The following is a 26,952-nucleotide window of genomic DNA, read 5'->3' on the forward strand; positions in this document are numbered from 1 at the left end:
TTTTAAGAGGCAACCCCTAGGAGAAGCTATTTCTAGGATTGGCCACTCTGCTTGTATAATTTTATATTGGATTTGTTACGGAATTTCTTCGAAAGACATTTCCCAGCTGACTTTTGCACGAGAGAGCAACCACCTCAGATGAATTAAATAACAAGACAAAATCTGCTGAAAAGTGAGTAAGTGTGGTTGTTTTCATGCAAAAGTCAACCACAAAATGCTTTCCGCGAAATTCCCTAAAAAATCTTATTTTCCCTGATTGGCTAACCTGCTTGTATAGTGTTAAAGTATAAAAGATTAATAACGCCTTTCTCCAACAGCTCAAGCTATTGGAGTAATTGGTAGTTTAACATGGTATCAGAGCCAAAGGTGTCGAGTTCAAACCTCCCGGATAGAAAAAATCCACATGCGATGGTCGGCCCACATGTTCCATGTGTTTGCCAAATGGGCCACACGTGAGGGGGAGTGCTAAAGTATAAAAGATTAATAACGCCTTTCTCCAACAGCTTAAGCTATTGGAGTAATTGGTAGTTTAACATATAGCACCCTATTGGGGCTATTATCAGCATGACAGCATTGTCATTTCCATGTTAAAATGTAAAAGAATAAATAACGCCTTCTCCAACACCTAAAGCTTTTGGAGTAATTAGTTTTTTCACATGATATCAGAGCAAAGGTCCTAAGTTCGAGCCATTCTAAATCCACATGCAATGGTCCACGTCAAAAATGGGGCCACCTGTGCCACGTGTAGGCCAACGCAAAGAAATAGGGGCCCCACGGGAAGATTTTGTGACTGACTTGTATATATAACCGGTCGAACCTCCTTGCCGCATTCCATGCCCTAATTGGGGCAAAGTTGCTTCACTTACTACAAAAACGATTTTGGCCTATTTCTTTTTGCCATCGACTGGTGGAATTGAGAAGTGGCAGCAAAAGTCTCAGCCATAGTAAATTCGGGAATAGCAAGCCTATCCATGGACAATGTAAACCATGACTTGCTATCCCATGGAGAACAACCCCTTGCTTTTGAGATTCCGTGAACTACCCGTTTCTTTTTCTTTCTTACTAATAATTCAAGTTGATAAGTTCACAAGAGCAATGATATTTTCTCCCCCTATGGATATTCAACACAACCCCCCTCCCCCCCCTTTCATATATCCTAATTAGGGCTGCAACTCGAGCCGGGTTTTACCCGACCCGCATCGACCCGACCCGATAATAGCTTGGGTTGGGTTCAGGTTTCATGGGTTTCGGGTCGAGCCGGGTTTGAAGGGGCCCGACCCGACCCGAGTTACATAAGTTATAATATGTACATTTTTTCTATTGTTAGTTAAAAGTTAAAAGTGAAAACCCACGCACCCACTGTTATTATATGTGAGTGTAATTTATGCTTCTATGAGTTGAGTTGATTCAAGTGTTTGATTCAGCATTGTTTGATTGTAATTAAAACTTTGATTACATCATTGTTTGATTCAAGTGTAATGTTTACATCATTGTTTGATTCAAGTGTAATGTGAGTGTAATTTCTGCTTCTATGAGTTGAGTTGCCTTGCCAAACAAGAATTTTCCTTAAAAAATTGCGTCCACGTGAAAAAACCCGACCCAACCCGAGATTTATCATGGGTAGGGCCGGGTTTGGGAATCGTGGGTTTTCCGGAAAAAAACCCAACCCGACTTGAGTTGCGGCCCTAATCCTAATAGTATCTGTGTGTGTGTGTGGGGGGGGGATCACTGCCCTTTCACAAACCATCTTGTCTTTTAGTATTTAAAGAGCTGTTAAAAGGATTTTACATTTCCAAAAAAGCTCTCGATCACAAGCCGATTAAAGAAGAAAATACAGGTGGGTTTGTGCAAATATCAAACACTGGTTGTGCTGGTAGCATTTCCCTAATTCAATTCATGTATTGCAAGCTAATGACTAAAGAAATCGACTAGTCAGACGATCTTGTCTTGATGATCAGAACACAATCAGGACCGTTCATCGGATGGACCATCATTAGGCTCTTTTCACCGCTCATGTCTCAACTCTGAAGCTATTTGGATCTTTGATGATTGTACCAACCAAAAAAACAATTCTCCAATGGGAAGTGACATATTGGCCCCTCTTTTTTGCTTGGGACATCCCCCGAGTGAAAAAAGGGGCGAATATATCATTTCCCCAGGCAAAATAGCCCCATTACTGAAGGAGAAGGGATGCCTCTTCACAAAGGGGCTAGGGTATTCCATCTTCAGGATTAAGAGCTCCAAAAACCAATTAATAATATGCCCTCTCTGGTCAAAATAGTGAAGGGGTTAAACTAGGCCCTAAGATCAAGGGGCCTAGATCATCCTATGAAGGTGTGGCCCAATGGCAACAATTTAGACTATCTTTGCGGGCTGGATCAGCTTACTTGATCACATACATGTGCCATTGATAAGGCCCAGCATCGATCATTAGGAAGGAATTCATATCATTGACTGTCCCTATGCCTCATTTTTAAACTTAAATATTTCAAACAATTCAAATTATAAATGCGCAGACTGTCCCAAATGAACCTACAAAAGTTTCAGAATAAAAAAAATTGACAAATGATTCATCAATTTATCATATATTATATGCAAAGTCTGTGAGTAATTCAAAATTATTAAATCGGGCATTAGGTTGACAACTTTACTCACCATCCTAATATAACATACACATGGAGAAGACCTTATGTGCTTTTTCTTGTGTCTACTTTAGAAAAGTAAGTATATATAAAATAAATGGGAAATGTTATCACCACTACTGTATTTTGATGAGGGCACTCCTCACTTTATTAAAAGTATGGTATGGCTCGCACCATAGGATGATCCAAACTGTCCATTAGATGGGCCACAGCCTAAATAGGTTGTGCCCCAAAAATCATTTCCATAGGTTGATCCCAACCGTCCGATCTATAGAGGGTTAGGATGAACCTATGGGAATGATTTTTTGGGGCACAACCTATTTAGGCTGGGGCCCATCTAATGGACGGTTTGGATCATCTTATGGTGCTGGCCATACTGTACTTTTAATAAAGTGAGGAGTGCCCTCATCAAAATTCAGTAGTGCTTATAACATTTCCCAAAATAAATTAGTACGATAGGCCCACATGTAGGGCACACACCCAAATGCCATCCAGGCCGCGTCCCTGTGTGGCGTCCTACTAAAACTTCTCAAATTGAAAAACAGAAGCATCTTGTATGGTTTGGCCCACTCCCCTTACAATGTCGCCCTAGCACTTCTCATACCCAAAAAAACAAGCCATTTCCAGTGAGGGTAAAATTGTTGGAAAAATATGGTAGTAGATATCATGCACAAGTGAAATACGGAGATGACATGCTTCGAGGCTTGCCTCCAAGAAACAATGAAGCTATTTTAATTTAAAGCAAGAGGGAAGGGTGGAGGGATACTTATTAACCCATCTCCACTCCTCATTTTCCAATGTGAGACTAAATTTTGAGTCTTTCAGGTCACCTCTTTCAAAAAGCTTCCATTTTCTAAAATAAAACCCTTTTTTTTTGTTTTCAAAACACTTTAATTTTAAAACTCTAGCAAAATCCATGTACTTTCCCTCTTTTAACTCGTAAATGGGTTACCCTTCCTCCCTTCATTTTCCTCCAAAAAGCTTAATGAGCTTTTTGAAACATGGATTTTACAATCCCGGATTATAAAATCCTTGTACCCAGACAACTCAAAAGCAAACAAGAGAGGGCAGCCAACCCTTTTACAAGTTAAAAGAGGGTTCCTAAATGAATGTTTTACCCTCTATCTACATTTAGGCCATGTTTGAATACCTCATGTTTTTGTATTTGAATTTTGATTGTTGGATACAAAATGCATCAATCATCCTCATGCTCATGTTGTGTGTGTGTTTGAGAGAGAGAGGGGGGGGGGGGGCACATGCTCTGGCTGCTGCTCGAGGTCGAGGAGCATCGAGCGAGGGTGAAGGTAATTGTCACAAATATTGATTTTCAAATAATGTCTTGCATAACAGATTTGTAAATCAGATTTTTTTTTTCCAGTGTTGTAAGCTGATTTGGATATCTAAGGATCTGATCCTATTCCAAATCTCAACTGCAAATGTGAGAAATCCAAATCTAAATCTTGTGGGATCCAAATGTGGCATTACCGAATTTTTGAAAATTTGCCTCTCTCAGGTATTCCCTAATCCGAACTTTTGTTACTATTATTAAGGAGAGGTAGACGTTTGTTACGAATAGAACACGAATAATTTATCCATGGATTGTGCGGGTGATTGTACAAGAAGGAGAAAGCTAACCATTTTCAAAAAAAATAATGCAAAAGCCAATACCAAATGTGTGGTCTCTCTCTGCTTCTCTCTATCTCTCTCAATGTCCCATCATTCCCCCTTATTTTATTGAATAATCTTCATGCAGCCCTTGTGGAAGCTAGAAGACTCCAAAAATTCCTACCAAATCAAAGAGGCTTACATAACATAACTCGTCAAGATCAGACTATTATTAAATTAAAGATTAAAAGGGGTAAGCTGGGATTGAACCTCCGACCTTCCGGTTGATGAACAACGCCTTGACCATCAATGTCAAGGTAGAGGCTGAATCTCTATTTAAGATTAAAAGCTATTAAAAACTCGAGAGTAGTTTTAGTTGGAGGGATTGATGCCTAACACCTTCTGATTTCATAAAATGAACACCAATTCCAAATTTGACTGGCATAATCAATTTTGATCCGCAGACTTTAATCTAATGTAGTGACACCATGAAAAGTCGATTCTCCAATGAAAAAGGGAAATGATATCAGCACAACCATGTTTTCATATTTGCACCAACTCATCTTGTCTTTTACTATTTAAAGAGCTGTCAGAAATTATTATAGTTCCCAAAAATATGGGTGCAGCTCAGGTCGGGTTGAGGTCAACCTGTGAGCCTGACGAGAAGAACCATTTATTCAACCCGAACCCGACCCGACTAAGTTATGAGGTTCAACCCGACCCAACCCGCGGAACCCTTTTTTTCTTCCAACCTGAACCCGAGTGTTTAAGCTTACTAAAAAAATGATGAAAAATGTCAGGTTTCACTCGGGTTGGGAGAACTCACCCTGAACCCAAACCTGACCGGACTTTTTCTTTTTTTCGGGTTGAACCCGAACCAAGTTGCACCCCTACCCAAAAAGCTCTGAAAAATCAATTAAAAAAGAAAAAGACAAGCTGTGTTTGTGCAATTATTAAAACATGGTTGTGCTAATATCATTTCCCATAAAAAAATTGGCGAGGGTTTCTAAAATCATTTCACTTTTTCCATTATTTAGGATATTATCATTGAATGTTAGGGCGATGAAAATATCATAGCCCGAATGTTAAAGTACCCACTGTTCAAGTTATAAGGGGGCCAATGCGTACTGCAGGGGAGGGGGGTGAAAATATCATCGCCCGAATGTTATGGTTCCTAATTGTAATGAACCTATTGAGTTGTAGTTCTATTTTCAGCTGTTAGAGTAGAAGGCCTGATTTAATGGTTGTTATTGAAGACCCCTAATTGAGGAGGGTTTCCTAACCTAAATAAGAAGGGTTAGATTGATTGTTTGTGTAGTTTAGAAAGGGCTTTCGTTGGAAAAATGAAAGTGATGGGGTTTTCAAGAAGATTCAGGTATAGGATTTTGAAATTGATTGATCTAGTTTTAGATAGATTGGAGAAAGCATTGTATTTTTCTTTGTTCTTTTTCATAGTGGTTTCCCCATTGACTTGCTCGTGGAGGTAACCCACATAAATCATATGTGATCTTTTTCTGGGTTTACATTTTATCATTCTTTTACATCATACTAGATTATATTCAGCACATCGAAATTTCCACAAATTTGTAACAAGAAATTAGAAAAGTGCAAAATACAGAAAGGAGTGGCATTGTCAAAACGTGGTGTGGATATCATCTACACCTTAAGTTAAAAAAAAAAAGGAGTGCTAATAACAACAGCAGGGGCAATAATAGCTCTCATTTTGTTCACCAATAAAAGAGTCAAAATTACAACTCTCTTTTAAGTGTTTTGCACTTGTTTCATATATTCCTCCTCCCTTCATCTTTTAATTACAACCATCTTCTTATTTACTCTTCATATTGTGATCTTCCATGTTTTCAGATGATTAACTTTCTTTTCACTGTGTAAAGCATAGCAGAAGCTGCCACAGCAACAGTTATAAACAATTTTACAGAAGTTAGCTTTGGAACCTTTGAAAGAAATCCTCTTTTCAAGTACACCCAAATCCACCTTGACAGAAAATGCAGTCCACAGCTTGCCTGAAATTTTTTAATGGAAAATTCCTGCATAATAAAACCAAAATAGAAAAAAGCTCAGATGCAAAACCTCAAGGCTTCAGTTACTATAACGGCATGAATATGGCAATTGAAAGCACACAGTTTTAGCTTTCTTCTTTCAATGTCTGATATTAGAATGGTGCAGTTTCAGTAATGCTTCCACTGAGAAAAGGTGGTGGGACCCACCCATTTTTAGTTCTTCCTCTCTCTTGGCATTCCACACTTAATTAAAACCTTTAATGAGAGAGCTTTTTGGGACTGTAACACCCTCTAATAGCTAATGAAAAACATGTAAAACTTGGATTGCATGAATTTTCTGGAAAAGTATGGAAAATAAAAACTTTTCAGAATTTTCTACATCACCATTGTTTGATTACACATGAAAAAAAGTAACTCTAACCACTGCAGTTCAAGTTCTATTCAGAGGGGCCTTCGATTTATAATGATATCTCTCCAAGTAAGCTATGACTATATTATTTCTATCTAAATCGCTGGCATGAAATGTTTTTCTTGCCATCCAAACAGGGAAAGAAGAGCACCATTATTGAAACAAAGGAGCGCAGACATCATTTCCAAATTCATAAATTTCAAGAAGGCGTGGTGCTTAACATCACCAATGACATGCCTACATTTCATTTAAGCATCTACAGCATCATTAAATAATTTCATGCCACCCAGAAACAAAAAAAAATCTCCAAAGAAATTTTTCGGCAAGAAGTGTTTTTCTTGCAATCCAAACAGGGAAGAGAAGAGTGCCATCATATTGAAATAAAGGAGTACAGATATCATTTCCATGTTCATAAATTTCATAAGGAAGTGCTTGGACCACAACCCAACAGGAAATTAAGTATCTATCTTCAAAAGCACATAAATATATGGGCGATTTATACTGAAACAAATGAATCTGATAAGTATTCTTATTAGTAAATGGAAATTGGGCTCGACCCACATGAAGCATCAAAGTAAGGAGGTAGTTTCACATATGGGCTTTTGCCCATTTGGCTACATCACCAGAATCCATCTTGGCCATAAACTCCTCATAGCTGGAATGGAACTTTTCTAAAGAAAAACCCTGCACACTCAAAAAGCAAGTTGTTGGAGTCTTGTCTCAGATATGAAGTATGCAATCAGATTCATTTAGTATCCACCTCAAGCTAAGCAGGGCTGCAATCACGGACTTTGGTTAAAATTAAATATAGATTTCACAATGGTTTATTCAGATCCATTTGTCTTCATCGATCCTGAAATTGTGGCCGATCCATATCAAATGAAAAGAACAAGAAGCAAATTCAAAGCCATCCGAATACAAATATCTAGAACTTGGAAATATTGACTGTCATTCTTTTCTTTACCAGAAACGTGCACCTCGCTTATGTTCATTTTCTTTCCTACCATTTTTTGTCCCTTCCCATCATATATTTTTTAGCACGGAAAATGACAAAAACTCCCCCTCCCTGTTTGGATGTGAACCTTCCTCATTGACTTCTATGCTTTGGACTACAGAACAGGTAACATCATGCAGTTGGGCTGCAATGTACAACACCGTGCTAATCATAGATAATGCCACTAACTTCGGTAACGTACACTAACCTGCACTATTTTCAAAGAGGTAACAGACCTATCATTTAGTTTTTCGACAAGAAATACAAACTCTACAGCTGTTAACAATAATAATAATACCGTTGGGATGGTACCATTAAAAAAAATACTGTTGGGATGCTTCTACTAGGGGCCAAAATGGTGGTGATAGCCTACAGTAAAGCAATGCTGGTTTGGGAATGATGAGACCCTGCCATGTATCAGTCTTGCAACTGCTAAACCAGTGATGGTTTGCAAAAGATAGGAACATGCCATGTCAGTTTTGCAAATGCTAAAATTGCAGTTTTGGCAGGACTGCTTCATAGAAAACAATATAATCATTGTTTGAAAACCGAGACATGGACTGAAAGCTTTTATAACAATTGCTTTGCCATTTTGATTTTATTGTAGGATAACAAACCATGGATTGTTCAACTACATATAAAGTTGGAAGAAGGTCAGCAGGCTGATGACAAAGGATGGGGTTGGGATTGACGGAATAATGTGGAGGAATTTATCTCTGTTGGGTAAATGTTTCTTTAGGTACAGGGAGGAGGAATTTTTTTTCCTTTTTTTTTAAATGGAAGGGAGGAGGAGGAATTGCAGCACAAAATCTTAGGGGATAAGTATGAGCGGGGTTGCGCAGATTGGGAGAGAGTAGGAAACCTGGTCTAGGCAAAGGTTCAGGTGCATGGAAGTCCATTTGTGTGACCTTTTTGAGCACCGTTCGTTGGATTCAAAGTTCGAGGGGAGATGAAACTCGTTTTTGGGTAGATTTTTGGCTAGTTAAGTCCATGTTATTCCATGCATTCTCGGACCTATACCAGTTAGCAATTGATAGAGGGGTATGGTTAGAAAGCAGGATGATGGGGGAGGCCGAGGGGTGGATTGGATCATTAGGTTGAGGAGAAATCTTAAGAGCGGTGAGATAGTCATTCTATTCACACTTTTTCCTACAGGTTGGCCAGAGAATTTAATGTCCATTGAACAACCCCCACACCCCCCACGCCCAAAACCATGCCGTCCACCCCCACCCCATCATATCCCTTTCTATTCACTTTTTTTTCTACAGGTTGGCCGGAGAATTTTGTGCTCATTGAACACAAACAACACCCACCCACCACCACCACCACCACCCACAAAGCCCACCGACGCACCCACGAGATTTTTTCATTTCTCTCATTATCGTTCCCTCTCCCTTGTGTTGCACCTGGGATCACAGTGCCCTTCACCATGCAGTTCTTGCATCATTTTAAATTGCATGGAACGCTCAAGGATGCATCAGGCCGCACCTGAGACCAAAAGTACTGTGCATTGACCAACTGTAAGGTCTTGTCACACCCAAAGTGCACTTCACCGTGCAGTTCTTGCATGATTTTCAATTGCAAGGAACCCTCAAGGATGCATGATTTGGTACCCCTAAAGAGGAACCCACCCACCATCTCATAGTCTGACTGTTTTTCATCCTTTAGTTCCGCCACTAATTGAGAAGGGTTCCATGGATAAGGAGACAATGATTTTAGCTCAAGGCATTTGCAACTCAATTCAGCTTGTTGGACTTGTGCTTATGATGAAAGTGAATTTTTACAAAAATCATGTCCACTTAGCATGCTGACTTACAAATCTTCTGCGAACTGTTGATGTATTTCAGTGCTTCAAGATCCGAATACAAGACAAACACCATGTGAATGAGATAGTGTCGCCATAATATGGCAATCTGTGTCACTACATTAAACTGCATACAATAGGTATTGCATTTCAGCTCCAAATACCAAAAAAAAAAAACACTCTGTGAATGAGATAGTGTCACCGATATATGATAGTTCGTACCACTACATGAAATTTCATACAAAAGGTACTGTATTTCAGCTTTGACTCATTTAAGTTTTTTTTTTTAATGGCTTCGACTCATTTAAGTTTTCGGTGTAGTATGCGACCGCTCAACCATGCTGACTAAGAACCGCTCCAATCCCAATCTTAGATGTGTCACAATGTGCCTCAAAAGGTTGCTTGAAATTGGGTAAAGCAAGTACTGGCATGGAGCACAATTTCTACTTAATCTTCTCAAAGCTCTGCTCTGCCTCACTCACTCATCCACAAAAACTGGCCCTTCATGCATTTTGTAAATGGTGGCATGATGGTCATAAATTGAGGAATAAAATGACGGTAAAAAGAAGCAAAGACATGAAAACTTCAAGCCTCGTGTACTTTCCCAGGCATCAGCCACTCCAATACAGTTTATATTTATCTTTGTGTGGTCCAAAGAAAGTCCGTCACTTGAAACTATATAACCTAATAATACCACCGTGTTAGTCAGAAAGTAACATGTCTTCAAAGCTCCAAATAGCTTTCCCCAACATAGAACGATCAAGATCTCACGTAGATACTGTAATTGCAATGTCTAGTCGGTACCGTAGGTGAAAATATCATCAAAATATATTACTCCACGACTCCTCCCATGAATGGAATGGCCTAAGTAACATTATTCATGATCCTCATAATGTGTTACGGGCATGGATTTAAATTTCGGTTTTGGTTTCGGCCTTGGATGAAACCGAAATTTTGGCCGAAATCCGGTAATAAAAAAAAGTATTATTTTATTATTTCAGAAATTACCAAAATTTTGGCAGAAATTTTGGAATAATATTATATTTTAAAAAATAATCAATTTGTCGAAATTTCAGCCAATAAACTCGACATTTCGGATTTCATGAAATTTCGGTTTCGGTCTCGACCAAAATCCGGATTTTGGCCGAAATTTAAAACCATGGCTATGGGTATCATTCAAAAGAGACAAAAAAAGGTGTCGGGGAAAGTATAAATGGCATCACAAGCCCTTGGTATAATCCCCCCAGTCTTGAAGGTCACTCTCTGCTCGTCTTCGGGCCTGATGCGGATTTGGTGATACCCTCTTTCAGATCCAACTTTAAAAATATCTTACCTCCTGAGAGTTGATCGAACATGTCATCTAGTTTAGAAAAGGAAAAATGGAACTTCAACGTAATTTTATTTATAGCTCGTCGACGCACATCCTCCATGGGCCATCTTTCTTCAGCATCAAGAGCGCAAGGACTACACAAGCACTGTGGTTCTCCCATATAAATCCCCTTTATAGGGGCTCATTAACCTATCAATTGCGCTCTTCATTCTCCTTGGGACTCATCATATAATGAGCTCAATTAGTAGAAGGTAAACTCATCAAAAAATCACCCTGGATACATCCAAGAACTCTAATAAAGGCCTCCCTATTTGTGGAACTTCACCCTAGTTGGCATGGTCTTAAATTTCTACCTAAACAGACACGAAAAGACCGAAATGATTTTGTTTCCATCCTTACTGAAATGGATATTGAAATTGAAACACATACAGAAACCTAAATCGGAAGTGTATTAGTAATATATTATATCAATATGTGTTATATAATTACATTTGTTAACTTACCAACTTCTCCAATAGCTTAAGCTGTTGGAGAAAGGCGTTATTTATCTTTTATACTTTAACACTCCCCCGCACGTGTGGCCCACTTGGCAAAAACGTGGCACATGTGGTTCCACTTTGGGTCGACCATCGCATGTGGATTTTTGCTATCCGAGAGGTTTGAACTCGAGACCTTTGGCTCTGATACCATGTTAACTTACCAACTTCTCCAAAAGCTTAAGTTGTTGGAGAAAGGCGTTATATATCTTTTATACTTTAACACTCCCCCGCACGTGTGGCCCACTTGGCAAGCACGTGGCACATGTGGCCCACTTTGGGGGCCGACATGTGGATTTTTGCTTTTTGCTATCCGGGAGGTTTGAACTTGAGACCTTACTTTAACACTCCCCCGCACGTGTGGCCCACTTGGCAAGCACATGGCACATGTGGTCCCACTTTGGGCCGACATGTGGATTTTTGCTTTTTGCTATCCGGGAGGTTTGAACTCGAGACCTTTGGCTTTGATACCATGTTAACTTACCAACTTCTCCAAAAGCTTAGCTTGGTATCAGAGCCAAAGGTCTTGAGTTCAAACCTCCCGGATAGCAAAAATCCACATGCGATGGTCGACCCAAAGTGGAACCACATGTGCCACGTGTTTGCCAAGTGGGCCACACGTGGCACATGTGGCCCCACTTTGGGCTGACCATCGCATGTGGATTTTTGCTATCCGGGAGGTTTGAACTCGAGACCTTTGGCTCTGATACCATGTTAACTTACCAACTTCTTCAATAGCTTAAGCTTTTGGAGAAGTTGGTAAGTTAACAACATTTATATGAATTATATGTGAAATGTGATGTATTAAATATAAAAATTTATATAAATTATATGTGAAATAGTTTCACATACAAAATTATAAATTACGAAAGCACATGTCACTAGGTGTTCTATGCTGTTAAACCATTATGGATGGTTGTCATGCTTATATGATGGTCCCTACGTGTGTATTTGTGCTTATTTTATTATTTCCTGAAGTTTAATATTAAAATTCTATCATTTGCATATATTTTCATACATTTCCCCGATTTACATGATTTTTAACTAAATTTCCAACTGAAACGAAAAAAAAAACAGAAATGTTTTTGTGGTGTCCAAAACTGAAACCGGAGCGAAATTTAAAACCTTGCTAGTCGGTTCCTTCTCCCCCCTCCCCCACCCAAGAAAAAAAAAAACCCTACTCTCAACTCTTCTATGCCATTTGTGAACTTAGCCAACTAAACTGGGACCTTCCCCGGCAGTATCTTACAACCAATTTCCTTTGACGGTACAAGATTCAAATTTTATAGAACATAAAGGAGTAGGTATTTCTTCTCCTATCATGTACAACACTCCTATCATACCGCCATGGTCGGCCTAAAATTAGGTGGCTTGGTTCCCTTTCCAAAGCAAAACAAAAACTACTCCCGACCAAGGGTTAAAATTTCGGTTTCGGAGTAAATTTCAAACCTTGCCGAAACCGAAATTTCGGCCGAAATCCCAATATTTTGGCCGAAATTTGGTAAAAAATCTTCAAATGTAGGTATTTTGGGACGAAATTTCGGCAGCAATTTTGTAAAACAATTTAAAAAAATATTTTTTCAAAATTTTAGCAAAAATTTAACTGATATGGTTTAAAAATGAATAGAATAGTTGGCAATTTATCTGATACAGAACACTCGTATCAATAAAATGATTTGAACCATTTATTGAAAAAAAAACAAATGGGTGCCGAAATTTTGTACATTTCGGAAGTTTAGGTTTCGATACTTTTGATTTCGGTCTCAACCGAAATCCGAAAATTTTCGGTCCTCATAGAGAGGGTGTGCCTCCGAAATTTCGGTCTCATCACAAATCGTAGGGTTGTGTTGATCCAAAGCATTCATTTGATAGGCCCTCATATAGATAGGGTGTGCCCAACAAATTAGCTCCATAGTATCATCACAACCCTACGATTTGTGGAGTTAAAAATGGACGTGTATAAACCTTCAAAAATTTGTCCATATTTTGCCTCCACAGTTTGAAGGGTTAGGATGATCCTATGGAGCTGAGGGTGTGCCTCCGAAATTTCGGTCTCATCACAAATCGTAGGGTTGTGATGATCCAAAGCATTCATTTCATAGGCCCTCATATAGATAGGGTGTGCCCAAAAAATTAGCTCCATAGTATCATCACAACCCTACGATTTGTGGAGTTAAAAATGGACGTGTATAAACCTTCACAAATTTGTCCATATTTTGCCTCCACAGTTTGAAGGGTTAGGATGATCCTATGGAGCTGATTTTTTGGGCACAGCCTATCTATATGAGGGCCTATCAAATGAATGCTTTGGATCATCCAAACAATGTGGCCCCCTTCTATGGTTTGTGAGCTCTGCTCAGATAAGCTTATCTGAGCAGCTGCTCACAAACCATTTCCTCTCTCTCTCTCTCTCTCTCTCTATATATATATATATATATATATATATATATATAGGAAAAGGATTGTACGCTCGAGTGTACCAAACTTATGGTACACTCGAGTGCCCAATCACATGTGGGCCCACATTTTTAGGATGATCCAAAGCATTCATTTGAATGGCCCTTATATAGATAGGGTGTGTACCAAAAATCAGCTCCATAGGATCATCCTAACCCATCCATTTGTGGAGGTCAAAATGGACAGACAATGTTTGTCCACAAATCTGCCCATTTTTGCCCTCCACTTTGGAGGGGTTAGGATGATTCAATGGAGCTGATTTTTGGTACACACCCTATCTATGATAGGGCCTTGCAAATGAATGCTTTGGATCACCACAAAAAAATGTGGGACCCATGTGATTGGGCACTCGAGCGTACCATAAGGTTGGTACGCTCGAGCTTACAATCCTTTTCCTCATATATAGGAAAAGGATTCTACGCTCGAGTGCCCAAGCACATGTGGGCCCACATTTTTAGGATGATCCAAAGCATTCATTTGAAAGGCCCTTGTATAGATAGGGTGTGTACCAAAAATCAGCTCCATAGGATCATCCTAACCCATCCATTTGTGGAGGTCAAAATGTACAGACACTGTTTGTCCACAAATCTGCCCATTTTTGCCCTCCACTTTGGAGGGGTTAGGATGATTCAATGGAGCTGATTTTTGGTACACACCCTATCTATGATAGGGCCTTGCAAATGAATGCTTTGGATCACCACAAAAAAATGCGGGACCCATTTGATTGGTACGCTCGAGCTCACAATCATTTTCCTCATATATATATATATATATATATATATACACACACACATAGAGAGAGAGAGAGAGAGGTCTCTACACACTACACACTAGCTTAAAATACAGTGGAGGGCATATTGTTTGGGTGATCCAAACCATTCATTTGATTGGCCCTCACATAGATAGGGTGTCCACAAAAAATCAGCTCCATAGGATCATCCCAACCCTACGATTTGTGGAGGTAAAATGGACGTGTATAAATCTTCACAATCTGTCCATTTTTTGCCTCCACGGTTAGAAGGGTTAGGATGATCCTATGAAGCTGATTTTTTGGGCACACCCTATCTATGTGAGGGCCCATCAAATGAATGCTTTGGATCACCCAAACAATGTGGGCCCCCACTGTATTTTAAGCTAGTGTGTAGATAACTTATCTACACTAGTGTGTAGAAACCGTTCTCTCTCTCTCTCTCTCTCTCTCTCTCTCTCTCTCTCTCTCTCTATATATATATATATATATATATATATATATATATATATATATATATATATATGGGTGGGTGTACATGTGTGTATCATGTCAAATCCTTTCTATTAAAGAAGATTACAACATCAGCAATTTAGATTTAGGGAAGTATGTCTTGAAATCTTGGATGCACTTCTACTTGATCAGTAATTCTTTCCCTTAGGACTGGGATTCTCTTGTTAGGTTGTCTGCAAGCAATAAAATTTTAATCATATATAGGGCATTGTTTTTCTCAGCAGTGGGTAAGAAAACTCTCTCAATACCTGCCCTTAGATGGACACCACCACATGGTGTTCATCTGTAATGTTCCTTTCAGGAACATTGATCAAGTATTATTGATCGGATGGGGTGTAAGGATTGGGCCGTTTGGGGCCACTTTTTGTGTGTTTGGACATCATCCATCGGGCCGGATCATGTGGAGCCGTTTGGGGCCACTTTTTGTGTGTTTGGACATCATCCATCGGGCCGGATCATGTGGAGGTGGTCCACTTATGGGTCCTAAGGAGTAGGAGTCTCTCTAGGGTGTGGGCCAAGGGGCCATCAAGCGGTCAAAGGGGCCAAGAGATGGGCATCTATCGGGATGGTCTCTACCTTAGGGAATAAATGATATTGACACCCTCTCTTTTGGTACATGCAACTGATCGTGAAATGGGGAAGACCGCTAAATTGGTGCTATTTCTGCCTTCGTGCTAAATTATAGGGGCACCCCATTTGTGAGTGTGTCCATCGTTGGGCAAAGGGCTATGCCTTTTGGTCATTTTCATTGGTATGCTAAAATGATATTGGAACCCATGTGTAGTTAAGTGGATAAGGAGGTTTATGTTCCTATGACCTAAGCAATGCCCTTTCATTCATGCAAGGGCCTCTTTGGCCATACTCATCAAGGGGCTGAAATGATATAGGCACCCACATGAATTTTGAGTGGGCATCATTGGAACTTCTTATATGCTATTGTGGGAAGAGAAGGTTATGTTTTTTGTTGCCTTTCTTATGAACAGATGGTGAATTGTTTTGGCTAGCATAGCCATCCAAGTATGGGTAGTGCACCCCTATCCTTGGACTTGAATGAAGACAGCATATTTCCCTCTCTCCACCTACTATTCTCCACCAACAATCGTGAGTGACGAGCCCTCTTTCCTTCAACAATCCAAGGCAATAAATCCAGTTAACGTTCTGTCCAAGCTGCACCAAATAGTCCCATTTTGTTATTTGTAAAGCTTGTGAATGTAAAGAATTCCATTTCTCTTTCAGATGTGAAGTGATCATATAATCCAAATGCGATGAATGGAATTGTTCTTTTATATTTTTTATCTATGTGGCTGTGATGTTGATTTGAGATGGGTTCTATGATGGGGTTTACATAAACTTGGTAGAAAGAGATCAACAAGGTCTATCACATCATCTATACCACCCAAATAGAGGAGGGGTTGCGTGTGTCTTATTATTAATCTAATTAAGTTTTCTGAGTGACAATTTCCATTCTAAGCATATGTAAAGGACAGAAATTACTCTTGATTCATTGTTGTATGAATGCAAATTCTATAATCTAACTAAATTTGCAAATAAGACTTTCCAATGCAGCAGAACAAGAATAAATATTTACCAAAATAAAATCAATTTGGTGTGCCTAATGCGCTTGTAGGGTGCATAAGGAAAATATGTCATGAAGTAGAAAATTAACATATTGTAACTAATAGAGAGTACCTTTGGAAGCTTATTTTGATGGGCCAAATGATCCACATGAAGCCTCACATTTGATGAGGCCGGAATCCATAACCAACTGTCTATATCAGCATATGACTTGGAAAGTATGTCAAACAATGTCTCTGCTCCATTCTCTATGGCGTTCAAGATGGATGTTTCTCTTTCTCTGCGATGCCTGGAAAAGAGAATCTTCTTATCTTGAAGAACAGTTATTATAATCTTATCATATCTATATTGGTTGATTAAACTGAGTACATTATGCGAATATATCTGTCCTTATAAATCAGGAAAAATTACCATAATGCAAACATTCAAACTTCTAAAGAGGGTAAATTTTCGCAAATCACCACAACATGCATTGAAATAACAAATCCATAAATTCTTCCCCTACGCCATTCGAAACTTAACAAATCCATAAATTCTCCCCTAAGCCATTCGAAACACTAATGCTGCTTTGAGAAAAATAGGGGCATTATATTATTTTGCAGACTACCGTAGGAAGTTAACTCCATGCCATCAAGCACGTCACACCCACACCCCACCAATCCCTATATGCACCCGCACGGCCCACTTCACATAAACTAAACACAAACATAGCAACATTTTCAAATTGTGAAGAACCCAATTTTCCTGAATTGTCTATTTCTTGTATATAAAATGATTGGACCGTCAAAAGATGAAACACAGGAATACATCAATGTAAAATGCATAACCGTTTCAAATTTTTCAGATGACAGAACAGAGAAAGCAAGTTATAATTCATACTTGAGATATCCGCAAAGCATCCTCTTAGGCCACATGTTGACCCTGCCATGCATAGGGATTAAAGCATGTGGAGAAACTTCCAAGAACTTGTAAGTCGTTTGGAAGTAGTCCTGTATTTACAAGTGCATTCCAATTAATCATTGACACAACTCAAAAGATATTGGTATAGAAGTATTAATAGTACCTTCGCAGCACCAAAAAAAATATTTATTGAGCAAACATATAGATATAATATAATTATATATCTATACTGTATTATATACATCATTTAGCATCACCCAATTGACAATTCATGTTTGCAGGCCTTGACTGAGTGGAAGATATCTCCTTTTGATCATTCCAAAAGGTCAATCCCATATGATCTGGTGATGTTCAACCATATCTGTAAAAAACCTTGACTGAATGGAAGGGATCATCATTTAGTGTGGATGCGGTTCACATGAGCATAGGGAATCTATACTCGAGCGTTCGCCTTACTAATAGAGTCCCTGACGGCGGTGGACGGCAATAGATAAGTAAGGGTTGGCTTAGAACTGGGGCGGTAGGCAGGGTTGGAGGCCATAATGGTCAAGAGAAGACTGGCTAGCATGAGGCAATCCCATATGATCTGGTGATGCCCAACCAGGTCCATAGAAGACCGAGAGATCTCTAATTTCTCAAAACAGGATCAAACATGATGTACAACCAACAATAAGATGAGATACAAGAAACACATACACACAAAGCAAGAACACATGATTTATGTGGTTTGGCAGTGTGCCTACATCCACCGGAGAAGAGAGTTTCACAATTTCGACAAGGGTTACAAACTCTCTCTCTCCCCCCTTTCCTCTAGGCCAAGAAATGCACAAAAATGTCACTCTTCGTAACCCTAATATATTGCTTATATGTTAGTTCTTCATGGTGATGAATCACTGCCAGAATACAAGACATATGCACAACAAGATGAATGGATCTGATCACCGGAACCAGATGTCACATGTATGGTGGGTCATCAGGAGTTGGCTGAGTATTACTCTTGTGAGAATTGAATTTGTTCTCATCTACTGAAAGTAACTAGGAGGAGATTGATAATTTTCCTTGTAACAAGCATGATAAATAGTCACTGGCCGCACATGTTAACATTTAAACGTCTGAATAACTTTAAATATAGAGAAGTTTAGTATAGTTACAGTACTAGCCATTACTGAACAATGAAATTCAGAAAAGTAAAAGCTATTGTATTGGAATTCCATATCGGGGCAGCAAAAGAATTTTACTACAAAATATCAGAGAAAGAGAAATGAATTTACCGTCATATTTCCACCAGATGTGATGTCTAGGACAGCACTCCCTTGACTGAAAACAAATTCATATGTAAAATTTTAAAGAAGTTTCTACAATATGAATGGTGATAAAAAAAACTACCAAAAAATTAACAAAAAGAAGATATAGATCATGCGTAACCAACCTAAAACACAAAAAGAAGTAGCAATGACTAGAAGATTAACACAGTGTCCCCCAATCATCACTTAGATTCATTTGCTAATCATTTACACAGCAAAACTACTATGTCTTTTTCTTTCTTTCTTAACAGGAACATTGACTGCTCAACATACATAGTTTCTTTATTCAGCAGGATATACTTACCCTACACAATGATCCCCTACAATCAGCGAGTGCGTACTGACATGAAGCAAAGCCATGTGACCATCAGTATGTCCCTAATTATCACAGGAGTTCAAATAATAAGAAAAAAATGACAAATATGGAACAGGAAATAAACAACTAGCAGCACATTGCAGTAATGAAGTCAAAAGAAGCTCAGAAATAGTACACTAGGACCCAAAACTGAGGCAAGACCCTATAGAATGAGAAGCACAATCCATGCCAAGCCCCAAAGCTAAAATCATGGAAGAAAATCAACAACATTATTTTAAATTTTCGCCAAAACCGATACAAAAGCATTGAAATATTTTTGTTACCATCCCCACCATAATCCTTACCGAGACTGTAATGCATACTGAAACCAAAACTGTAACTGTATGTATTATGCTATTTTCGTCAAAACTTGGAAACATAATAGTTTCGGTTGAAAATTTTAGTGAATAACATATAAAATCACGAAAACATATGGAAACACATGCAAATGATTGAAATTAAGATGAAGCTTGAGGAAATGTAAAAATATTTATTTATTTTATTTAAAATTAGGGTAATAATTATTTTTTATGTTCAAAATGTTAAGAAATTATTAATAATATTTAAAAATAATACCAAATTAGAATGAAAAAGAAAATTATATAAATAATGCAATTCGCACTAAGCTACTGATATATGGGCACTACCATATTTTACTAATTGCATGAACTCAACTTATTTTTTGTTTTTTAATTGGCTTCTATGAACTTTTTTGGAACTGAAAATAACCATTGACAATTTAAACAATAAAGACAAGATGAGTTTGTGCAATTATCAAAACATTGTTTAAACAACTGTTAACGGTTATTACAATTCCTACCATTAAAAAAATGGCTATTACAGTTCCACAAAAGCTCTTAGAAGCAAGGTTTCAAATTTCGGTTTTGGTGTCGGTTTCGGCCACCACCGAAACCGAAACGTTTCAGTCTCGGGCCGAAATTTCGGCTGAAATCATGTAAAAATATGATTATGATTTTGTTTATTTTTTTAATTTCAACTGAAATGTCTAAAATTTCGGTGTCAATTTCGGCGATTTTGGTTGAAATTTCAGCTATTTTCTGTGGAAATTTTGTAAAAAAGTCCAAAAATGAAATTTCAACCGAAATTTCGGAATTTCGGTGAAATTTTGGCTAAATCTTGTAAAGAAACAACTTCACGTGAATTTCGTTTCGGTTTGTGCCAAAACCGAAATTTAAAACCATGCTTAAAAGCCAATTAAAAAAGGAAAGATAAGATGAGCTTGTGCAAGTGCCAATACCAGTAGCTTTCACACTATTGTAGTGTTATAGAATATATTTTACAAACAACTTCATGTGAATTCCGTTTCGGTTTGTGCCGCCATGCTTAGAAGCCAATTAAAAAAGGAAAAGACAAGATGAGCTTGTGCAAGTGCCAATATCAGTAGCTTTCACACTATTGTAGTGTTATAGAGTATATTTTACAAACAACTTCATGTGAATTCCGTTTCGGTTTGTGCCGAAACCGAAATATTTCGGCCGAAACGAAACGTTTCGGCCGAAATTTAAAACCATGCTTAGAAGCCAATTAAAAAAGTAAAGACAAGATGAGCTTGTGCAAGCACCAATATCAGTAGCTTTCACACTATTGTAGTGTTATAGAGTATATTTTACAATATTATAACAAATTATTATATTTTTTTACTAACAAAATCAAGGTATGTGCATATTTGGCTAGGTCCATTGGGTCATAAAATTTGTGTTTATTCTCTCCTTTTTGAAGACTTTCTATCTTATTATAATTTTTTATAAAAATGAAAATATCTTTCTTTGTCATTCAGTGTATTAGTGGTATGCTATAACAATATGTGTTACATAATTACATTTGTTTGAACAACATGTGAAATGTAGTGTATGTATTACATATAAAAAATTATACAAATTAAAGGTGAAATGGGATATGTACTTAATTATCAGACATATGTGACAATGCATATCACTAGTTGTTCAATGTTGTTAAACTATTTTGAGTGGTTTTGCTTGTTTATATGACAAATTCTTGGTGTGTATTTGTGATTATTCTAGCATTTCTTGAAGTTTCATCTTAAATTCCATCATTTGCATATGTTTTTTTTTTAATGGTTGCAAATTTCATTAATAAAAGGACAACCGAGGGAGTCGGTCCAAAAGATACAGAGAAAGCACAAGCAAAAAGAGAGAAAAGGATGCAATACAACTAAAAACCCACATCACGGGGGCAGGAAGTCATACAACTCCTGACCTAGCTTCTCCGCTCCTTCCTTAGCCAAACAATCTTATACTATTGGCAGATCTCCTGACATGCATGAAAATGACAGACGATCCTGCAATTATGTCACAAATTTCGGCAAAGAGAGGCGAATCTCCATGGAGGAACCCTAGCTCCTCTAAGCCAACAGATGGCATTAATGAGTCGCCCTCCACTATCACCCTATCCAGGTCATCCCTTCCCAAGCTCTTGATTACTTGATGGACAGCTCGGACCTTGGCCTCACTAGCGTCTACAATACCAATCGGCCCTGAGAATGCCCACAACACTTCACCCCTAGAGTCCCTAAGAACACCACCTATACCGGCCAGGCCAGGATTACCCAAGCTGGAACCATAGAAGTTTAATTTTAACATTGCCATTAGATGGGGGCTGCCAAACCTGCAAGCATGGTTTCAAATTTCGGTTTTGGTGGAATGCATTTCGGTCCTCACCAAAACCGAAATTTTTGCCGAAATTTCGAAATTTCGGGCGAAATCCAACGAAAAAAAAAAAAAAAGGGATATTGTATTTCGTACAAAATTTTGGCTGAAATTTCGGGAAAATATTAAATAATGAATAAAATCCCGATTTTTAGTGATATTCCTTAAATTTCGGACTGAAATTTAGGGGAAACAAAATTTCGACCGAAATTTCATAAGTTCGGTTGAAATAAAGTATCGTTTCGGTTATTAGGGATTTCACTTTCGGTCTCCACCGAAATCCGAAATTTTGGACCAAAATTTCGGATTTCGGTCAAAATTTAAAACCATGCCTGCAAGATAGGAAGATGCCTCTCAAGGCTGAAACAAAATTCCTTCAATCCCTCCCACATGTCATAGGAACACACAAAACGGAAAGGAGGAACGCACTTAGCCCAAGCAATGGTCAATGCTATCACTTCGATAAATAAAAAGGGAGGCGCGACTTGGCTAAACCTTCAAATACTCTGGCATTCCTTTCTGTCCATAGAACCCACATGGTTGCTGCAAGGAGGCATAAATTCCAAATGATTCTTCTTCCTTTCCTTTTCTATGGCACCAAACACCAATCTTCTAGTAACTCCGGGAGTGAGGAAGGAAAGACCCAAGAAATTCCAAACCTGGAAAGAATACCACTCCAAACTTGCCTAGCCACTTTGCAATGGATAAAAATGCGATCCACGGATTCTCCCGCCGCTATGCACAAGGCACAATGATCAACTATCAACATCTTGCGCTTCCTAAGGAAGTCAACCGTTTGAATCTGATCTCGCATGGCCGCCCAACTAAACATACCAACTCTTGGAAAGGCCTCAATTTTCCAAAATGTTTATGTTTATATCAACATTGCAAAGTTAAATCAATAAGCGAGCAATTGTATTTTCACATTATTTTCTATCTTTAATATAATTTTTTTATAAAATATTAAAAGTATTTTGAGAAGGAAAACATCTTTCATTGCCATGTGGTGTATTAGTGGTATACTACACCAGTATGTGTAACATAATTATATTCATTTGAATTGTACGTGAAATGTAGTATATATTATGGAAAAATATTTATACGAATTATATGTAAAATGTGATATGTACTTATCAAACATGCATGATTATCAATTACATCAACATTGCAATGCTAGATCATCAACATTGCTCGAGTTCATGTACAATATTATGGAAAAATATTTATATGAATTATATGTAAAATGTGATATGTACTGATCAGACGTGCGTGATTATCAATTACATCAGCATTGAAATGCTAGATCATCAATATTGCTCGAGTCCATGTACAACAAACCATGTGCTTTGAAGTTGTAAAACTATTATCGGTAGTTTGGTTGCTTATTTAATGATATTTTTTGTGTGTATTTCTGCTTGTTCTAGCATTCCTGAAGTTTCATCTTGCATTCCATCATTTGCATATATTTCCATGATTTTACAAGATTGTCAGCAAAATTTCTATTTTCACCAAAAATTCCATGATTTTACATGTTTCCATTTTCATCACGATGTAATGCGTACCAAAATTGAAACCTGAAACCTTGATCAGCAATTAGATCAACATTGCAATGCTAGATCAACATTGTGTGACTCCATGTACAACAAAGGAAAACATGTCCAACACCTGATGAAACATAGATTTAATAAGGTGTCTAGTTATGAACTAATTAAATTTACATAATGTGTAATATATGACACAGTATCTACTTTATTATAAATATATAGACATGATAGTGCTACAGAGTGAACCTCATTAAATTAATAACCTTGGTCTACCATTAACTTAAAGAGGTTGTTAAAGTATAAAGATAAATAACGCCTTTATCCAACAACTTAAGCTTTTGGAAAAGTTGGTAAGTTAACATGGTATCAGAGCCAAAGGTCTTGAGTTCAAACCTCCCGTATAGCAAAAATTCACATGCAATGGTCGGCCCAAAGTGGGACCACATGTGCCACGTGTTTGCCAAGTGGGCCACACGTGCGGGGGAGTGTTAAAGTATAAAAGATAAATAATGCCTTTCTCCAACAACTTAAGCTTTTGGAGAAGTTGGTAAGTTAACAGAGGTCATAACTTAAATTATAGAATTAGTAAATTCATAATTATTAAGTACAATAACTATTCAATTAAGAAGGTTTTAAATTTGTGAAGTGTAGTATTGCTTAATTCCATTCCGTTTCAGACAAAATTCTATTTCATACGGATCCCGAAACAGATGGAACTTTTTTAACAGAATGTCTAATTTTTTCAAAAATTCTAGAATTCAGTGTTCAGAAATTGTGCTTGTAACCAACAAAGAGTAAGTTATCACGGCTTATATATGTACCATATTTTCTTACCATTTTCCAATATGACAACCGACCAAGTCATCAATACATATGAGTATGAATTCATACTTGAAAACACAATATGAGCATCTTTTCTTTTCTTTTTTGAAAAGTACAATAAGGAGCATCTATTTTCCAGCTTGACGGTGGCTATTGGTTACATGTGTCAAATAATGAGGATTTTAGTATCTTGTAACTTCTATTTCAATAATTTTGCCTTCTCCCTCTTTTAATTACGAGTCATTTCTTTCACTTTACCCCAAGTTAAGGTTTGTATTCATCAGCCTTACAAAATGTGAACACATGCAATCCCTTAGATAGGAAGACAAAAATGTTTGTTGACAGCCGAAAACCATATTATTCAAACCACGTCTAAATGAAAGCTTTTGGTATACCACAGAGAAGATGAAAATTATGATACCGGAGCAAAAATGACTTCCAATCTTTGACCGGCAATGCATATCTCTTCACCTCCTGAAACTGGTGTATAACCAAGAGACCAATGATCTGTCATAACGTGAGAAAATTTGTTAGTTCATGTGTAAAAGATACATATTATCTATCAAATCAAGTGAAATGGTAGAAACCATAAACTCAACTCAACTCAACTCAACAAAGACTTTGTCCCAAACTAGTTGGGGTCGGCTAAATGAACCCTTTAGAAAATATTCATGAAGAAGGTAAAAGGAATCTACCCGGCTCTAATCCTGGTTCTAGTTGGGTTCTTCTACGTGGATCATAAAATGAAATATAATTACAACTAAAGATCTTCCCACACTATTCAAAGATGAGTAAATAAATAAAGACCCAACAAGGTCTTTTTATTTGGAAGAAAATGGCTTTACCATCATAGCACTGGAATAAGATGACGTAGGTATTTTCATGTCTTTGAAGCAGGAAAACAACATACGATACAAGTTCGATGAGTATCATCTAAAACAAAACTAACCTTAATTGTTATGAGCGTTTACTGTTATAATTGTGTGAAGTTGAGGAGAAGATGCACATTTATTTACCATTCAAAAAAAAAAAAAAGATGCACATTTATTCAACATAGGATTGGGAAGATTCTACAACCCATAGCCAAGCAGATGAAACCATTTACAACCCAAACTCAAAATATGACACCAATTTTGATGAAGGTGATCTCTAGTTGAAGTAAGATTAACTTTACAATAGATGACTAAAGACCAGACAAGATTCAAAGAGTCTGTCCACCATAGTTCATCAAAATGGATAATTATAATGTTTAAAAGTGTTCACAATTTTAACAATCCTTATCGCAATACAATATTGATAAATGTTATTAACATGCAGGTGATTGATTGATGAATACTATCTCAAATCCAGTCCCAGCCGTTGCAAGTAAAGCAAATTCTAGTCACAAACATTCCTTTCAAAGCTTGCATATATCTTTAGCACATACACACCAAAAAGAAAAAAAGATTATGTAAATACTATGTTTATTTAAAGTCTGTTTTGATTTTCATAAAACCTTCAATAAGCATGAAAATATAATTGCTAATTGATGAAAACTTAATAGTATGTAAGGATTTTATAATTTAAAGTTAATAAATTTTTCTTATTTCATTTCAAAATAAAAAAATTCAGCATATATTATGATGCAAAAGCATCAACCCCATCTCAGCTAGAGAAAACTATAAGACATATTAAAGCTACATATGGTGCCTATTCTTTTATATTCTCTATAATGCAATTAATTATTTCTTAACTTGTATGAGTGTAATTATCTTTCACTGTTGTAAGCTATAACCTACGTTAGCAGTTATACCCCTAGTATTTATGTTGTGTATGTTATTTTTGAACTATTATTTCAGCTATTTAAATTTGTTGGGTTTCTTCTCCACTTCCACAGATATATCAAATCCTCACCAGAAAGGCTCAAAACAATCATGAAAACGAACATGGAAAGGAGGATTACCCTACAACAAAAGATTATTTTCAGCTATTTAAATTTATTGGGTTTGTTCTCCACTTCCACAGATATCTCAAATCCTCACCAGAAAGGCTCAAAACAATCATGAAAACGAACATGGAATGGAGAATTACCCTACAACAAAAGATTATTTTTTCATTCAAGACTTGGAAATAGATCAAATGGAAATCACTACATCAAGAGAGATGCGAAAGAAAAAGAAAAAAAATGGAATGGCTTGGAGCCCTGCATTATGCAAAATCAGAAGATCAGCCCTTCAAAACTTGAAAAAAAAAGCAAAAATAATGGGAAGACCTCTTCTCCGAATCATACTCTAGCTTTTATGAAAAAAAATATGAAACACTGATAAATTAAAAAAAATCATCGAGCCAATAGAAACACATGTTCCTAGAGAATCATATTGGGTTTTCTTTTGAGCACTGAAAATAATGAGCCGCAACCAAAATTTGATCCAACTCTCAGCGTGTGCATTTCCACTCCCCGAGTTTCTCGTGAACTCAATCTTGCTCTTAAAAATTGCCTATCATAAAATTTTATAGTTTCATTTATTTCTTATTTCAGTTTTAAAATTGTTGTTCATCGCACACATTTAATAGCATGGTAACCATCTCAATGTTTCCAATTTAAATAGCTCATTCCTTCATAGATATGATATAGACTTTCTCAACTGTTATATTACCGAACTATAATATCTTGTTTAGAATACAAAAAAATTGATTTATTAAGAACTTTAAGACATCGAAATATTGTTC

General features: G+C 37.3%; 1 protein-coding gene across 2 annotated transcripts in view; it reads right to left on the reverse strand.

Moving 5' to 3' along the window:
* Nucleotides 1-5,949: 5,949 nt before the first annotated feature.
* Nucleotides 5,950-26,952, reverse strand: part of LOC143892489 (Metallo-hydrolase/oxidoreductase superfamily protein) — a 35,227-nt gene continuing 14,224 nt past the window's right edge. Inside the window, exons 7-12 of one of the 2 annotated variants that reach the window (XM_077397134.1) lie at nucleotides 24,665-24,750; nucleotides 19,140-19,213; nucleotides 18,803-18,848; nucleotides 17,511-17,620; nucleotides 16,746-16,920; nucleotides 5,950-6,292 (exon numbers count right to left, since the gene is read on the reverse strand). In XM_077397134.1, the coding sequence (XP_077253249.1) occupies nucleotides 6,107-6,292; nucleotides 16,746-16,920; nucleotides 17,511-17,620; nucleotides 18,803-18,848; nucleotides 19,140-19,213; nucleotides 24,665-24,750 (677 nt within the window). In that variant the 3' untranslated portion in view covers nucleotides 5,950-6,106. Of the gene's footprint in view, nucleotides 6,293-7,028; nucleotides 7,359-16,745; nucleotides 16,921-17,510; nucleotides 17,621-18,802; nucleotides 18,849-19,139; nucleotides 19,214-24,664; nucleotides 24,751-26,952 lie in introns of those variants that run through there. The other variant, XM_077397135.1, reaches the window with a different exon arrangement.

Source organism: Tasmannia lanceolata, unplaced genomic scaffold (assembly GCF_043159265.1).
Source record: "Tasmannia lanceolata isolate RefF3 unplaced genomic scaffold, GAP_Taslan_0.1 ptg000015l, whole genome shotgun sequence".
NCBI lineage: Eukaryota > Viridiplantae > Streptophyta > Magnoliopsida > Canellales > Winteraceae > Tasmannia > Tasmannia lanceolata.